Genomic DNA, 18,181 nt, shown 5'->3' on the forward strand with positions numbered 1-18,181 from the left:
TCCCGGTGAGACTCTGAAGGGACACTAGCCCACAAAGCATGTGGCTCTGGCAGGCCTTGCCCTCTTCCCTGTTCCCCCTGCCTTGATAAAAACCATTAGATTACATCCCTAAAGCTAGCCCCTTATTCGGCCACTTCCTCCTCCTGAGGCTGACTACCAAGGTCCAGCTATCGGAAGTATTGAAATCTAGCAATCAGAAGCCCCCTTAAGCTCAACTAATTACCATGACCAATTGAAATTAAACACCTCATCTTCACATGGGGTTTCCCATTTTACCTTCATAAATGGCTGTTTGCCCATGAGCCATGTCTGTTTCCTCTCTATCCAGAGGCAGTCCTTTGTCTCCTGGGGACAAATACTCCTGCCCCTTTCTTTTGTTCCCTTTCCCTCTCTCTGGTCCCCTGTCTCCTTTCCTAGCCCATTCTAACACAGACCTCCCCTTTTTCTCCTCTTAAAAATGACACCTGCAAGGTCATCTGCTGCTGTTTTCTGTCAGAGTCAAAAAGTGGCCACTTTAACTTTTCTTCTCTGCTTAATAAAGGCTCTCTCTGTGAAAACAGGAGTTTGGGTGTGCTTTGTGCTCAATCCAGGGTCCAGGAGGAAGCCCCTGCTGTGCAGGGTGGGGTTGGGGGTTCAGACTCCTTTGGAGAAAACTAAATTTTCATTTGCAAGTGGTTATCAATTGGATGTAGCTTCGTGGTAGGGGGTGGGAGCACGTGTCCACTTCTTTCAGCTCTAGGACCCCATCAGGCCCTGTGCATGCTGCCTCAGTCTCTGTGACTTCATATGCTATGCCAGTACTTCTTAAAGTTGTACTCTGATACAGAGGGTAAACAGTCTAGTGTTTCTCAACCTTTATTCTATCTTATTTTTTGTAGAACTTCTCTTAAAAGCCCACTTCGGGGGATACTGACTTGATACTTTCCATAGAAACTCTGCACAAAGTTCATAGTTCCTTCTGTTTCATCATTCAAGTTACAGACCCTCAGGATTTAACTGGGAATTGCTCTGGGTCTGGAGAGCTCCACGTGCACAAGGTCAATCCCATCCCCTTGGACCTTGGCTCTGATGAGTGGTATAACCAAGCTGCTGGCCACACAGGGTGACCTAGTTCACTTCAGTGGGTCTAGCTGCTTCACGCCCAGTTCTCTGCTCTCTAGTGTGAAAATCAGGGGGGTCGGTCACCAGCACTACTTAGGAATCTCTATAACAAGTGACATCAAAAGTGAGCATGTCCCAGCACACGAAGACAGCAGGATGTACTTACGCAGTTTCTGGCACATAGAGTGTACTTCCTTCTGTGTGATTGTCTTATGTCTATTCTTCGTTATCAAAAAATTGTAGCACGAGTTCTGAAATGCTATCCATGGAGTGTTCTGCACAGGAGACGGACACTTAGCACTGTCTGACGGTCTGACCTCCTTTTCAGTCTCATCTAGAAAAGGAGTTAATGGTGAGAATTCTAATTTCAGATGTAAATGTTAAATCCTGTTCACAGTCATTAGACTTGATTTGTGGGAAATATGCAGGAAGCGAGGAAGTAACAGCCTGGTGAGGCTTGCTCTGTTTACACTCGAATATAGCATAAAGAATGCTGGCTTTCTGTGGTGAGGAAATTATTTGACATAATTTTCTTACCCCTGCTGTGGAGTGGAGGAATGTAAAAACGAGGTGCTTTTTAGGTTACATGAGATTCTGTCTTCCTGCATTATTAAATGTCAAGTACCAAGAGCCTCCCCAGAGGAACTCTACAAACATATTAATTAACAATAGGCATCTAACTAGAACTGTGTAATTCACTCTCACGTTTCTGCTTACTGATAGCTCTAATTTTAATGAAATAACTTAATGGAATAGTTATTCCCTTAACAAAATTAAACAGAGATATCGTTTAAAACATGGCTTCCAGAATATCTAATTTTTTTCCTTTTATGAAAAAGTCATATATTCTAGAAGATGCAAATATAGGTATGCAGAGCTCAAAATAATTGAGAAAAATTTACTGTGTCCTAGAGACCACTGGACATTATTCTCCCATTTTGTGACAAATCCCTCTATCTCAGAAACAGTGTGTTCTTTCTTCCACAAACACACAAATGTGGGCCCCTGATTAGGCTGGAGATTGCATGCCCAACTCAGGCTGAGCCCGACAGATGCCAAGAGATGGAAAAGTGGGATTCGGAAACCGTGAACTCATCTTTCGTGACAGGCAGAAGTGGAAGTTGGGGAACAGTGGTGTTCCACTACGTGCAGAGAGAGCGGAGTTCACAAGGGCAGAGCAAAGAAGAAGAGAAAGGACAGGCACACGCACATCTCTGGGTTTCTGTTTTCTTGTTGGTGTTAGGATTTTTTGTTTGCTTTAATTTTGCTTGTGAGACAGGGTCTTACCATGCAGTTTTGGATGGCCTGGAGTTTTCTACGTAGACCAGGCTGGCCTCAAACTCACAGAGAGCTGCCTGCTTCGGGCTCCCGAGTGCTGGGTTTCTGATACTCCTCCTCCAGATGGGTTGAATTCTACCCTCGTTTGTAGGGTGGTGTTCGAAATTCCCTTTTGACTTAAGCTACCTTGACCTTGTTGTTACTCCTTACAATCAACTGAGTGTTTTTTTTTTTTTTTTTGAGAAAGGGGCTTGCCTGTAGCCCAGGCTAGGCTTTGCCAATCTTCTGCTCTACCTCTGAGTGCTGGGATTAAAAGTATGTGCCACCATGCCTAGGAATTTCAACAGTGGCTTAAGATGTCAGTTGTTGGTGTTAAGAATTAAGAAAGAGTTTCTGTGAGTTAGTTTTGTAAATATATATGAATAAAAATATATGTAAGATGAGGCTGAGTGACAATGGGACTGCATATGCCAATCAACATTGTCAGCTGACATAAGAAAGACAAAAATCCAAAATAAAAAATTAATTTCAAAACAATTTATAATCAATAATTCTTGAGTACAAATGTTTGCACCAAATTTTTGTTGAAAAAAAAAAAATGACACGGTAGAGCTGGACAGGGCTCAGGGTGAAGAGATGTCTGCTCCCCTAGAGGGCTCACTTTAGATTCCCAGCACCTCTGCGGCAGCTTACAACATCTGTAACTCCACTTCCAGGGATCTGGCTGCCACGGACACTAGACCTGCACACGGTGCCCAGACACACATACTGCCAACACACTCATACACAAAATAAGATAATAAAAATACACTCTTAAAAAGGACACGGTTTCCTTCTAATCCCCAAATAAGATTTTGTAAAACCAAATGAACCAAATTCCACTACATTTGAAATTTCCATACTTCCTGGATAGTAGCAAATGGCACCAGGTTGGTTATCATTACAGCCGGCTGTTTTCCAGAATCCATCCGTGTCTAAGATCACACAGTCATCGAGCTTCTCATTGTCGGCAGCCCAGTTACTAAAATGAAGACGTTTTCCATCTGACCAATCGAAGTTGAGCTCATCCTATGAGGTGCAGAAATTCATTTCAAAGAGACAATATTCACATTATCCCTTTCATATTATTTTAACCCATGAGGTCAAATAATTATTAGTTGTATTTTATATTGTGTTAAGCACTATCTTAAATGCTTGATAAATATTGACTTGTTTAATCTGCGTAAGAGCCGTCTGAGGAGGGCACTGTCACCTCTCTTTAACAGAGCAGGGAACTGAGAGTGAGTGCAGTGCTGGAACTCCTGGCTCTCAGACTCTGTGGTCCTAACCATCATGCTCTGCTGCCCACAGGTCATAAGAACTGTTTGGTGGAAACCAGAAAGCTGAGATGGAGTGAGGACCACTGTTTGCACGGGATACAATGGAGACAGCATGGCAATACTAGAAAGAGCAGAAATCTGGCTGTGAACAGTAATCCAATCCCATGTGAGCTTTTGATTTGTGAGCCTGGCCCTCCAAATTTCCAGACCCCCATCTGTGACACGGCTGTAACACAAGACTAGTCAAGTGTGGAATGTTCATTTCCTGAGTCTCAGCTCAAGCCTGGGCAGTGCACACTGCTGTTTTCACACTGGTCTCTAGGGCAAAGCAGCTTCCTTTACAGTACGTGTATCAATCTGGAAGCCTCTAAACACTTGTCTGTAGATCTGGACAGGGCCTGACCACCTGCCTGTCTTGAAAATGGCTTTATGCGGTTGACACAGGAGTTTCAGCAATAGCTATGAAGCTTCCCCCTGGTGCCACCAGGCGCTAGGCCTTAATGACCAACGCTGGCCCAACTGCTTGATAGAGGCCCAGGGGAAGCATTTCTGAGGCCCAGGGGAAGGTCACACACAGATTCCTTATTTCAAAAACAGTCAAATCTAGCACTACCAAATGCTTCATTATTTTGGTACTGCTAGGGGTTGAATCCAGGGCCTCCTGGCTGCTAGCAAAGGCTCTATCAGTTAATTCCTAAGCCACTGGTGGGGCTTTAAACTTGCCCCCTGGGGAGGCATTTTACCTATACTCTGGCCTACACTGTCCCGAATTCTTCCTCCCTGCCACCAGCCCCTGCCAATGGCCTTTGGAGCTCCCTTCTACCACAGATAACTCCGATCGTACTCCCTGTCCACAATGAACGTGAAATCTCCTGATCAAGACCATACATACCTAAACTTTCTAACACTTAAACTTTCATTGATCTTAATTTGAACTTGGCTTTTCCAAGCTAACAATCTGTTTTAGCTGCACAAGGGAAGCCTGTTCATTTTTTTTGTCCAAAGGACTGTAAGTTGGGGGGCTGTGGGTATTATCTCCTTTGATGTCCCCTGATGTCCCTTCACTTAGAGCAAACTTCCAGGATCCATGCCTCTCTCTGACATGTGTCTTACATGAGGACTCATTCTCCCTGCTCTTTCCTGATATTCACTACAGTGTGGTGTGACCCTGCCGTGACCCTGCTCTGGATTTCATTTAACCCAGAATTGCTGTACTTGAGATACAGTGGACATGCTTTATTTCAGGTCAACATCATTTTCTTTTACACGTATATGAAAACAACTGTCCTCACAGCTCCAGGCTCCGTGCTGCTGCTGTTCTCACTATACTTCCCTGGTGTCATGACACTTGAATACAAGTCTTACATTATTTCTATTCTGCTTTTAAAAATTCAATTGTTTTCAATATACACTGTTGCATCTTCACATCCTGTCATGTTCCGAAGATTAGAGGCAGCTTATGAAGACACACCAGCTACACAGGATATGTAAAACGAAGGGAGAAAAGAGAAGCACAGGTCAAGACTGAAGACACAGGAGAGGCTAGCAAGATGGTTCAGTGGGTAGAGCAAACCATTCAGAGGTGGAAGAAAAGAACAGATGCCACCGAGTTGTCCTCTGATCTCCACATGTGTGCCGCAGTCTCTCTCTCTCTCTCTCTCTCTCTCTCTCTCTCTCTCTCTCTCTCTCTCTCTCTCTCTCTCTCGCTCTCTCGCTCTCTCACTCTCTCGCTCTCTCTCACACACACACACACAATAATAATAATGATGATGATGATGGTGATAATAGAGAAGGAAAAAATACCAAAATCATTAAGTGGGAAATGGGGAAAGTTATGAGACATGACTCCAACTGCTTTAAAAATAAATCCGTAAATACAGTAACTCAAGAACACACCAAAATACTAGCCCATAGGTAACTTCTGACACAGTGGCTTTTCAGTGAAGAGTGAGAATCTTGCTCCGTAGCTTGGGCTGGTCTGGAACTCATCCTAGAGCCCAGGCTGGCCCTGGACTTATGACAATCCTCCTGCTTCAGCCTCCTAAGTGTTGAGATTACAGGTATGAAGCCACCATACCTCGTTAACAGAGATTTTAATTTTCATTCTTTTAATTTATTATAGTCTAAATTTTTAAATCATAAATGTATGTGTGTGTATGATGTACATGTGTCAGTGTGTGTGATTTGTGTGTGTGTGTGTATGTGTGTGTGATGTGTTTGTGTCTGTGTTCGTGTATCTGTGCACAGACTGGCACACATGTGCCATGGTTTGGGTGTGGAGTCTAAGGTCAGCCTGAGGTGCTAGTCTTTGCCTTTTATCTCATCTAAGACAGGGTCTCTTATTCGCCTCTACGGTTTAACGTCCTTGTGCTAATTCTGAAAGTGACAGAAAACTCTCAACATTTGCTCCCCAGCCAATCCTACTGGAGTTGTAAACTCTTCCCTCCTCATCTTTGGTTGAAGAGACCTGACAACTTCTGATTCTAGCTCAGTCAATGAAGATAAATAAAAAGAAGTGGTCAATGAGTCACACCCACTAGGTTTTTTTTTTTTTAAAAGGAAAAGAAGACATGTATTTAAATGAGAGTAGGGGGTATGGTACATGGAAGGGGTGGAGGAATAAAAGTGAAGGGGAGAATAATGTAATTATAATCTCAAAATAATTACATTTAAAATAGGTAAATGATTAGAGAATTCTAGTATATAAGAGGATTCTAGAACCCCTCTGTTCTTAGTCCTCTGTGCATTCAATTTACCTATTACAGTCCTAGAAATCCCACAATGTACCTAAGTTCTTGAAGTTGCTTCTGTTCAGATGATTTTTCCCACATCTTGGTCCTTGCCTTATTTAAGGTTTCTATTGCTTGGAAGAGATACCATGACCATGACAATTCTTTTTTTTTTTTTTTTCTTACCTGTAGCTTACATGTTTTTTTTTCTTTTTTTTTTAAATTTTTCTTTATTAAGAAATTTTCTACTCACTCCACATACTATCCACAGATGCCCCCTCCTCCCTCCTCCCACCCCCTACTAGGTTTTTAAAAACCCCAATCTTGCACTTTATGTCAAAAGATAATTGGCCTAAAAATAGACACTCATGGAATTAACTGCATAAGGCTTTACGATGTCGCTTTCTCTTGGTCTACAAGAGGAGCTGATGGGTGGAATGGAGAACTTACATCTTGGCTGGAGAGTCCGATCCAGAAGGAGGAGTTGCGCAGGGTGGCATGCACGGACAGGAAGGCCTGCTGGTATGGGTCTGTGATGCTCACCAGCCGCATGTTCTCTTTCAGACACTCCTTCAGAGCACCATGCCAAGTCAGAGGCTTTGAGATGATTTTGTACAGGTTATTTAGATATTTTACAGTTTCCGAGTTAGTCTCCCAGGGCTGTCCGTCTTCAGTGTCTATTGTAAAAGAAAACAGTTTACCAACAGTTCCTCCCACACACTGTGCTACGTCGTAGAGGTCTGTCAGATTCCAGATTTCATTTTAGTTTACTTCAGACATCACTTGACTATGTACTTCAGAATTCTGTTGAGAGGTTAAGCTATATCTTGCTGAATGGCTTGGGTAAAATATATGACTTGCAACTTCCTAAAATCAAGATGTTCTCATTTGGAGAGAGAAAAGCTCCCCATAAAAGTCTCCTGCAATAAGATTATCATGCCTCCTTTGTGTTAACTGCTTTGCCAGGTATTTAAAAGTCTCCCCTTATAACATCTAAGTTACCTCCACTGCTCCAAAGGTCAGGGACCCTCTCTAAAGAGGGGACAGAAAGACTGTAAGAGCCAGAGGTTGGGCTGGGCTGGAATGAAACAGCGACTTTGGGACATGGCAGGTCTGCTGTGCTTATAAACTCCCAGTGGCTTGGGTACCTGGAGGAGACCTGCACAAGAGCAAGCTGGTCCACTGTGAGCACGGACTGGGAAGTGGTTCCCAAGCCTCAACTGAAGACCGCTGAAGAGCTGGTGAGTTCTGTGGAGGACAGCCAGGCTTCTTTAAGAGTGTGGCGCCTGGTAGGTTAAGCAGGCTCCAGCTGAGGGCCCCACAGCTAGGACTACAGAAGCAGCACAGACTTGACTCAGTGGGCTAAGTAAGAAACAAAACAAAGGAGTTTGGGGAGGGGAGATAAGGATGGCTGTGGAAGGAGTGAGGGGGAGAAATTCGTGTGTGTGTGTGTGTGTGTGTGTGTGTGTGTGTGTGTGTGTGTGTGTGAACAGAACCAAAATGCATTGTATGAAATTCTCAAAGAACCAATAAAACTAATTTTTAAAAGTGTCCCCTTATGGAGGCTAAAATCTTTTCAGATTATGGATTAGCCTATAGAAAAATGTCTGCCGTAAATCAAACAGTGGAGGGGAAGATGAATAGGAATCTCACTTACACAACGTAAGTAAAACATAGCTCTCTGAACAGATGAAGATAGGTCTCTTCTGTATCCCAGAATCTAATCAATATTTATATGTATAATTCAGCTATCATTTGGCTTAAAAGGGCTTATTGGGAAATGTTATCATTTATACTATTTTCTACAGAGAAAGTATTTTACTGTTTAAAATAACCCTGGACTTTTGAATTATAACCTATTTTTATGTTAAAAAAAAAGTTAACTTCTTTTTCCCCACTGGATACATCAGCTGATTGAATAAAGTGACATAAAAAAAAGTGTCCCCTTATAAAGTTCTCAACTGAAAAAACTTTACAGAATCACTGTTAGCGCCTTAGGGTTGTTATCTGAACAAGGAAGTCATTAGAGAGGGCGGGACAAAGGGGCAAAGATTAATTTAGCAAGAAAAGATTTGCTAAGGAACATGAAATATGTGCTTAAGGTTCTCATTATGTAGCAAGAACTTTCACTTAAACATTTGTTAAAAACTTACCATGGTCAATAAAATAGTGCAATATATTTTCAAAAACTAGGTGGTTTCTATTTAATTTTTTTTTTTTTTTAATTTTTTTCCTCTTACTTTGTAGCCCTGGCTGTCCTGGAACTCACTATGTAAATCAAGGTGGCCTTGAACTTACAGAGATTCATTTGCCTCTGCCTCTCAAGTGCTGGGACTGAAGGAGTATGCCACCTCATTCAGCGTGGGTGGTTTCTACTTTTGAAGTACATATTTTACCTTATTTTGACTATGGGAAGACACAGACAGCTTTACATAGTGTTTCCTCTAATTTCTGTAAGCTAAAATTAACAGTAAGTGGTTGTACAGTACTGAACTTTTCCTCAGATAAAAACTAAACTCTGCGAAGTGGCTGGGAAGAAAGAACATTCAACCATAGCTTACTAGAATATTGAGCTATGACTTTCATTAGACAATTATTAACATGTGCCACCATAGATTTAATTTTATATTTAACTGTGGTAATAATACTTGAAAAAAAATCACAGTCTATAAGAGATAATCGGCCTCACTGTGTCAATATGAACTTGTCTATGCAAAAAATGTAAGCTACATAACTATCAAACATATGAATTCACTTGTAAGACTTTAACAAGGAACCTTAACAGCATATATCTAACAGCATGAAGCACAGCAGACATCTAGGTGACAGTTAATACCTGAGTACTTCTGACAGAGGGACAGAGAATGGCGTTCGGAGCAGGAAGTAAAATTCCAGGTCCCAGTAAGCGGTGACTTTTTGAGATTGAGAATCAGGGCACAGTGGTAGTGAGACTCTTCATCAAAGAACTAAAAAGAAAATATTAGCACAGTTATGGGGCTAATAGTCTGAAGATCCTTGCAAGAAAATTTTGGATCTTAAATTGGTGTTTCTTCTTCCCCCTACAAACCAACAAATGAACCGAAGCCAAAACCAAACCAAACCAAACCAACTCTTGAGAGAACTTAGCAGGAACTTTCTAAAGAACAAAACAACAGTAATAACAAAGCCACGATGTTGTGGGATATTCCTTTACACTGTGTGAAGATGTGTCACTGTGGCTGGGTTAATAAAAAGCTAAGCAGCCAATAGCTAGGCAGGATTTTTGGGACACAGAGAACATTGGGAAGAAGAAGGGCAGAGATGCCAGGAGTCACCAGCCAGATGCAGAACAAGTAGGACACACAAAATTAGATAGAGGTAAAAGCCACGTGGTAGGATGTAGATTAAAAGATATGAGTTAATTTAAGTTATAAGAACTATTTAGAAACAAGCCTAAGCTATCGACTGAGCATTTATAATTAATAATAGTCTCCATGTCGTGATTTGGGAGCTGGCAGGAGGGACAGAAAAATCCACCTACACCATGACAAACATTCAAGGCATAAAAAAGGCAATTACCTTTAGAATTAAAAAAGTGTTAACATAGACACACATATTTTCAAACAAAGAAAGCCTCTTAGAAATAAGACAAAAATGACTACAGGAATTCTAAACTAACTGGTCAGTCTTGATAATCCAAGTCAGCAAAATCAATTGATTAAATTTAATAGATGTGGTTACTTTTTAAAAATGTGTACATGTTTGGGTGAGCATGTACATATATATGAGCATGTGTGTGGGTGCATGTGCACAGGTGTTTGGGGTTGGCACCTGGATCCCTCATGGTGGAGAGAAAAAGCCAACTCCCACAAGTTGTCCTCTGATATCCACACATGTGCAGTGGCATGAACCCACACACAAACATACACAAAACAAATAAACATATATTAAAAAAAAAAGAAAAACAGGCTTATGCCACCAGGAGTGACAGATTTAAAAATCGAATTACTATGTAAATATTAAACTAAAATAGAAATAAAGAAATTATAGAAAATAATGAGATATCCAAAAGGGGATATGATTAAAACTGATACAGAGAGAATATGTATTATTAAATGCATTTGAAAAGGGGAAAATAAGTGAACAGTTCAGTGTGAGAGGCAAGATCATTCCAGGAAAAACAGAATAGGAAATGTAGACGTACTATTAATAACACAAGTGAGGGACTTGATGAGAGTTGGAGCCGAACAAAGATATGCATCTGATTTTGTTTTACACAAACTAAGGCCTGGGTAATTGAAAAACAAACGAACGGTGCACATCTTTATTCTGATACATTTTGGGTGTTAGTGATATGACACAGACAACTTTCTTTAGTCATAAGGAACCACCAAGCCCCTAAATGTGCCAGGAAGTTGGGAGAATATTGGTAATTTACCCTGGTGGATACTGAAAAATACCTATGTGTACTGGACTAAAACTTGAAATATGACTCTCATCCAATCATCAGAGGGTCAGTATAGACCTTCTAACAGCACTGAACTTAGAGTGGAAGTTAATTTTACAAAGCTCTAAATGAGCTTCCAAAGGCATCATAAACCCAGGCGGAGCCTCGAGGCTGGGTCCTCACCGACACCAAGTCCCTTTATCATTAAAGAGGATTCTAGCATCCTGTCCATAGTTCCTTCATTAGCACAGGTGGGGTCATAATTCCAGAACACAGACAAGACAGTTCATTTTGTGATGGGAGCCTGATGGTAAGCAAACCTCATAACACAGCTTTAAAAAATCAACTGGGTGAACAGAGATGAAAACATTCTCAAACAAATGATAGCAAACCCAAGCCCATGCAACAGAAAAAATAAGAATCTACTCAGAACAAGTAGGTCTGGTGCCTGAAACACAATCTTTTCACACATTTTACCACCTGCCGGTCAGTCTAGTGGAAAAAACTATGTGACTTTTTTTGCAGATGACGGAAATGAGGCTTAGACTCTAATGCTTCTTCCTATTAAAAATAGGAAATACACCTGTAACAGAATGCTACATCTCACAGTTATCAGAATATAAGCAACAAAAGCTTGTAGAGAGGTCTGCTAACCTCCAGATCAAGTCTAGGGTGGTGGTGATCACTCCCTTTGGGTTCCCAGTTTTTGGAAGTCCTAGCAGGTGTGGTGAAGCCAGAGGTGAGAGGAGTGGCCATAGTGACTGTAGGGTCACAGTTTTATGCAGATTATAAATGACCTAATTAGAATCCCCAGAAGACATACTGACAAAATCTTGAGATGCGGTTAAGAAATTTAATGGGGTGGATGCTGTGCCAGCTAATCTTCACTTTGAACTGAGTGGATTTAGAATTGCCTATATAAAGCTGTCGAGGTGGCCAGGCAGTAGTGGCACACGCCTTTAATCCCAGAACCTGGGAAGCAGAGGCGGGTAGATGTCTGTGAGTTTCCGGCCAGCCTGGTCTACAGAGTGAGTTCCAGGGCAGCCAGGGCCACACACAGAGAACCCTGTCTGGAAAAACAAAAGGAAAGAAAGACTGAAGAGCACCTCTCTGGGAGTGTCTGTGAGGACTCTTTCATGGAGGACAGCCTGAAGGAGAAACACTCCCTCTGAGTGTGGGTGATGTCATCTCATGGCGGAGGACCCACACCTTATAAAAGGGGGTGGTATGGGGTGTAAGGAAAAGTGGAGGGGAGTGAGCTAGAGACCAGCAGCCTCTGCTCCCTGCCCAGTATAATGTGAATTACTCTGTGGCCCTGTGTCCTCCATTACCACGGACAGAAACGTCCTGGAACCACAGTTCACAATAGAGCTTCCTCCCTGAAGTGTTCAGGCACTGCGGTTACCTTGACCCAAAAGTAACTGATACAGATGCCTATGGGGGGAAAAAATCACACAAAAGTCCTCAGGCAACAGCTTTCTAAATATCTGTAAGACAATCAAGAGAAAAAAGCCATTCTCAGTGGTTTAAAAGGGAGCTAGAATTATATAAAATTTCACAGTGACCTAAAGGAAGATGGGTAAATGATGAGATGCTGTAAACCACATTTCCAAATCAGGTGACGGACAAGTGTCTTATTTCCCCTAAAATCTAGTCAGAATCACATCGGGAATTTCACTGTTGTGGCAATTGCAAGGTGTCTGTGTAACTACTGTTAATATGGTGCCCTTTTCCCCTCCCCGATTTCCCATTAATGTGAACATCAACCAGGAATTAAATCTATGGCATCCTCCCATGAAAGAGAAATGATCCACAATCACTGCTTGGTCTTTTCATCTTGAGAGACTGAGGTGAAGCGCTCACCGGTAAAACATTTACATCGGTTTCTGGATAGTTACAAGGTTGTGAAGTACTTGCTAGGAGTCTGTGCTACTGTGAAAACCAGGCCACCCACCTGAAGGCTGTGGTTCTCACAGCTTTACTGAGCTGCAGTCCACCTGTTTAACATGTGCAGTCAATAGTGCAGAGTGTATGTGCAGAATTGTGTAACCGTCACCTCAATCAGTGGTAGATGATTGCTCTTCTGAAAAGGAGCCTCCCACCCCACAGCATCGCCCTTCCAACCTCCTCCGCCTTTGGAAACCACTCTTTCTTTACTCCATCTTTCTTAACTTGCCTGTTTGGATCCTGTCATATAAATGGAACTAAGCAATAGGTTATTCCTTTATTATTGTTATTATTAAAAATGTTTTGGGACAGGGTTTCACATATCTCAGACTGGTCACAAACTTACTATGTAGATGAGGGTAACTGAACTTCGGACCCTCCTGCCTCTATCTGCCAGTTGCTAGGATTACAGGCACATGCCACGCTGGCTGGTTTGTGTGGTGCTGGGAATCCAATCCAGGGATTTGTGCACGCCTGGCAAGCACTCTACCAACTGAGTTATACCCGAGTCCCTGGGCTATTGTTCTTGATTTAGTGATTTATGGGAGACTCAAGTATTTCCTGCACTAAATAGATGATTGAAATAGAACTCACATTTGCTGGTATACTCAGCCTCCGACCAACCAGCAATGGGTGAAAATTACTGTAGGTCAGGTCTCTGCCATCTGTCCATTTGTTTATTCTATCATAGGCACTCCAGCGCAGACCAATCCACAAACTAGTTTGCATTTCCGGAAGCAAGGATGTAATAAAATCTGTTCAAATGAATTTTTTGAAAAAGTAGTTAGGGCCAGAGAGATAGAAAGCTGAGTTGGATTTTCAGAACCCACATGGTGGAAAGGAGGAACAGGTTCCTTCCTGAATGTTGTTCTCTGATCTTCACATGCATGGGTATGAGCGCGCGCGCGCGCGCGCGCACACACACACACACACACACACACACACTGCATATACACCATACACACACACACACCACACACACACCAGACATACACATATCCCCACACATACATCAGACACACACATAGATCACACACACACACACACACACACACACACACACCACATAAATAAAACACAAAAACAGTAGAAAAGCTTTTGGATTATCTATCAAGATAGCCTTTTACCTTTTCTATGGAAAAAGAGTTTAGTTATATGATTTTATTTTAATTCCTCACAGCCTCCTAAAACTAACTTGGCTCCCAACCCATACTAAAACAAGGTTCTCAGCATGCAGCACTTGCTCAGCTGTGCTGGGGCCCTGTGTTTGATCCCCAGCATTCCAAAAACAAACAAACCCCGCTTTCCCTGCAATCCTGAGAAATCCTGGTACCTTGTTCACTCTTGCTCAGCACTGAAGGCAGGGTGCCACCATAGGTCAGGCAAGTGCTATTTGCTTGAGAAAATGTAACAGGCTGCTCGGAGTTGATCTTCAAAAAGCACTGTAAACAAGGGACACAAGAAAACCACACAAACAGAAAATGCCTCCCTCACCTTTTAGAGCATTGCTAGCAGTCTGTGAGATATGGAAATTAGCAAGCACTATCACATGATTTCAAATTGATACTTTTAATATAAACATGCAATGAACAATCTTCGAGCTATTACACGTATTTTAAAAGTGTCTCATTACTGTGTGTGTCTGACTTGCTCTGCAGTTTTTGTACTCAGTTAACCATCTCATGATCTCATTTAATTCCCAGAACAAACGAGGAAACTGAGGCACGGCAAAATGAAGCAACTTGACCCATAAGCAAAGTAATTACCGGGTGGTAAAATTGGCATTCCAATTCTATTCCATCTGACATCAAAACCTGGGCTCTTAGTCAGCACCCCTGATATTAAACACATCTCTTATCTTCTGGGTACAACATTATTTATTTGTTTGTTTGTTTGTTTTTTTTGGAGCTGAGGACTGAACCCAGGGCCTTGCGCTTGCTAGGCAAATGCTCTACCACTGAGCTAAATCCTCAACTCTATTTTTATTTTATTATTTATTTATTTATTTATTTATTTATTTATTTATTTAATTTGTGGTTTTTCAAGACAGGGTTTCTCTGTGTAACAGAACTGGCTGTCCTGGAACTCACTCTGTGAGCTGGCCTCAAACTCACAGAGATCTGCCTGCCTCTGCCTCCGGAGTGCTGAGATTAAAGACGTGCACCACCACTGCCCGGCTTGGGTACGACATTTTAATTCAAGCTTATATCACTATGCAAATTAACATAGTTCCAGCTCCTTCTCGAAATTGAAAAGATTATCCTATTTTTTTTTCTTTCAATCTAAAATGTGGCTGGGAACATAGCTCAGAGAGAGCTACGCTGCCGACTGCCCCTCCCCCAACCAATCCAGAGGTCAAAATGGTCCCAGCTTCGCTACAGGCTGTCAAACACATCTCTTCCTTTCTCTGTGATGACGAACAGTTTAGGGTGGAGTAGTTTGTCTCAAATAGTGTGCCCTGAATCATTCTACAATTTTTTTCAGCCTTCTTAGAGACTGGGTGGTTCAATGAAGCTGAGCCACACAGTCACTGGTTAATGTCCAGAAACGGTCCCAGAAGGACCATGCTGAACTCCAACAGAGAAATCCAGCGTTGAAGACGGCAGAGCAGAAACAAGGACCTTGCTGCCACTGATGACTTTGTGGGGTTCTTACATCAGCCTAGCCTGCACCCCTTTAAACTTCTTTTAAGTGAGAGGAAAAATAATGTGTTAACATCCAGTGACCATTTCTTCCTAGCAACCCAATAATCCTGTAGATAAATACAGCAGTGTGGCGCATACATCCCAAAGAGGCAGGTGCAGAACTCACCATTCCCCAACCCTACTTCATCTCTGAACTCTCAGGTGGGCAAAATCAAAGAGAAGTATTTTGTAGCACGTGGGTGGTCTGTGACCTAAGTTGATTGACGATGCTACCTGGATTTTCTCCCTTAGGGGGAAATGAGTCAGTTTCCTCAGGGAGTGGGATTAGCTGTGACTAGTCAGCGGATGGTGACCCATTGGCAGATCAACTTTAGCAACTTGGTGTTGGGAATAATAGAATACAAAGACCTGTAGGCATCACTAAATTTAGAGATGAGTTTGGTACCGCCCGTGTTCCTGGTGACAGAGGCCCTCTCAGAGAGGTGTCTGATTGGGCTGCCCTTCTACCACAGGCCATCCAAGCAGCATGAAAACCATCACTGTTTGCACAGGGCGGCAACTCTCTTTTTACCTTGTTCCGAAACGGAATCCATTTCCCGGTGCACTGTACTTTAGCTGCAGAATCTGGACTGTACTTCTCTAATGAAGATACATTATATTTTTCACAGACGAACGGCAACTTTTCGTTACAGTCTGCTCGTTTACTTAAGTCTGAAAAAGGAGAGCCAGAATTGCGAAGATGAGAATTTTTCACTCAGTGCATTTTAAGAACTGCTAATAAACATGGGCTCCTTTTTTTATCATACGGTTTTTGGTGCTAGGCATGGTCTGAAGTCTACCCTCAGCCCCAAGAGAGGCTCTTCCAAGCAGTAATTCCTGATTATTCTCAGCCTTTACTACTCATTTCTGTCTCTACTATATTCGTATCAAGAGGTTATAGGACAGTGATATTGCCCGTAAAAATTGTGCACTTGGTAAAGCAACCACACCATCCAAAGAATGATGGCACGAAACAGGAAGTCTATTAAGGCCGCAGGGCCACGGCCTGCTGCTCACCCCTGCAAATCCATCTATCTGCTTACCAGTTCTGAAAGTGCTGAGCTTAGTCTGAAGTAATTGCTTGAGGATAAAAAGAGCCGAAAATGCTCACCTTGGGAAGGGGCTTTTATTTGGAATTTGAGCTACTGTCATCAGTGGTAAATTAAGAAGAACCCACTGAACATTCAATCGAAAGGAAGACAGATTAAGGCGGCCACTGAATTTGAAGTTCACATATTACATGGTCAACACCGAAGCATCAGAACAAACCTTACCGAGAAGCCACATCTTGGCTGACATGTACAAGCATTCATCTCCAAGTGGGATGGAAAATCGGTGCCACGAGAATCGTGATCTGAGAGAAAAAAAGAAAGATGAGCTGTGACAACTCCCTATGTAATTGCATGTCCTATCCAGTTTCTTTACTCTAAATTATCTGAATTGTCAATTTAATGTTAACATTATTTTATACCACTTTTTGATACCAACATGCAAAGGAACTCGGTTTCTCAAACTTACGGATTCATGTTGAAAACTGTTTAGAAGTAGCAATCCACTTGCACAGGGCAATCAGGACTGCTTCTTCTGTGATAAATTGATGGAATTGGTATCTAAGGTGTTACATACCTTGGGAAGTAATGATCCATTGGATCCGAGCTTGTTTTCACCCACCACCTCTGTTCTTCACCAGATATCTGAAAATAAACCGCATACCCATCCTGACATGTGCTGGAGACTTTTGATTTAAATATTCTGTTTTATTGTAACCATGAATCATGAAAATCTCCAAACACTCTGTTACTTGGTTTCAAAAAATTATATACACCAGGACCTTCCATCAAAAATAATTGGACCTACCTTATTTTATATAGTCATAGGTTCTATTTGGATATAGAAAATGATTACAGTAATCATAGCCATATATACGTGGACCAATGTATTAATTGGGCATATAGTGTCTTATATGGTTAATTATAAATTTTTAAAAACACTAGTTTCCCCTCCCAAAAGCTATTTTGCAATTTAATTTATTTTTTAATTTAATTTTCTACTAGTAGAAACAGAAAATTAACTATAAAGTTAAAAACATGATAAAGACTAAGGATTATTCAACAAGCAGGGCTCATAGGGGCTCATGGAGACTGAACTGACAATCCGGGAGCCTGTATGGGTCTGACCTATGTCCTCTGCACGTACATTATGGGTGTGTATCTTGGTGATCTGTAGGACACCTAGCAGAGGGAGCAGGGCCTGCCTCTGACGCTTTTGCCTACTTTTGGGACCCTTTCCTCCTACTGGGCTGCCTCATCCAGCCTTACTATAAGGGGAGGAGCCTCATCTTATTGCAACTTGATATGCCATATTTGGTTGATATCCCTGGGAAGCCTGTCCTTTTCCCAAGGGAAATGGAGGAGGAATGGATCTGGGGAGATGGGAGGTGGGAGAGACTGGGAGGAGAGAAGGGAGTGGAAACTGTGGTCAGGATGAAATATATGAGAGAATAAACCAAATAAATAAAAAAGAATAAATATTCTTTTTTACATTCTCTACTGATAAGTATCTACCAAGTTGATATTTACTATCAGTCATGTGTATTTTAATAATTAAGCCTTTAATTCTCTTTAGCCTTTCTGGCATGAACCAATGGTTTTTGGAGGCTGGGAAGCAAATCGTATTTTGTATGAGCATCCCCTCCAT

At 41.9% G+C, this 18,181-nt stretch overlaps 1 protein-coding gene across 2 annotated transcripts in view; it reads right to left on the bottom strand.

Moving 5' to 3' along the window:
* Ly75 (lymphocyte antigen 75) overlaps positions 1–18,181 on the bottom strand; it is a 131,965-nt gene that overhangs the window by 63,967 nt on the left and 49,817 nt on the right. For both annotated transcript variants that reach the window (XM_059260524.1, XM_059260525.1), the window contains exons 19-27: positions 17,111–17,178; positions 16,759–16,838; positions 16,017–16,156; positions 14,134–14,242; positions 13,395–13,555; positions 9,264–9,393; positions 6,878–7,104; positions 3,282–3,447; positions 1,268–1,435 (exon numbers count right to left, since the gene is read on the bottom strand). In XM_059260524.1, coding sequence (XP_059116507.1) covers positions 1,268–1,435; positions 3,282–3,447; positions 6,878–7,104; positions 9,264–9,393; positions 13,395–13,555; positions 14,134–14,242; positions 16,017–16,156; positions 16,759–16,838; positions 17,111–17,178 — 1,249 coding nt within the window. The remainder of the gene's footprint in view (positions 1–1,267; positions 1,436–3,281; positions 3,448–6,877; positions 7,105–9,263; positions 9,394–13,394; positions 13,556–14,133; positions 14,243–16,016; positions 16,157–16,758; positions 16,839–17,110; positions 17,179–18,181) is intronic.

The sequence above is a fragment of the Peromyscus eremicus genome, chromosome 4 (assembly GCF_949786415.1).
Source record: "Peromyscus eremicus chromosome 4, PerEre_H2_v1, whole genome shotgun sequence".
NCBI lineage: Eukaryota > Metazoa > Chordata > Mammalia > Rodentia > Cricetidae > Peromyscus > Peromyscus eremicus.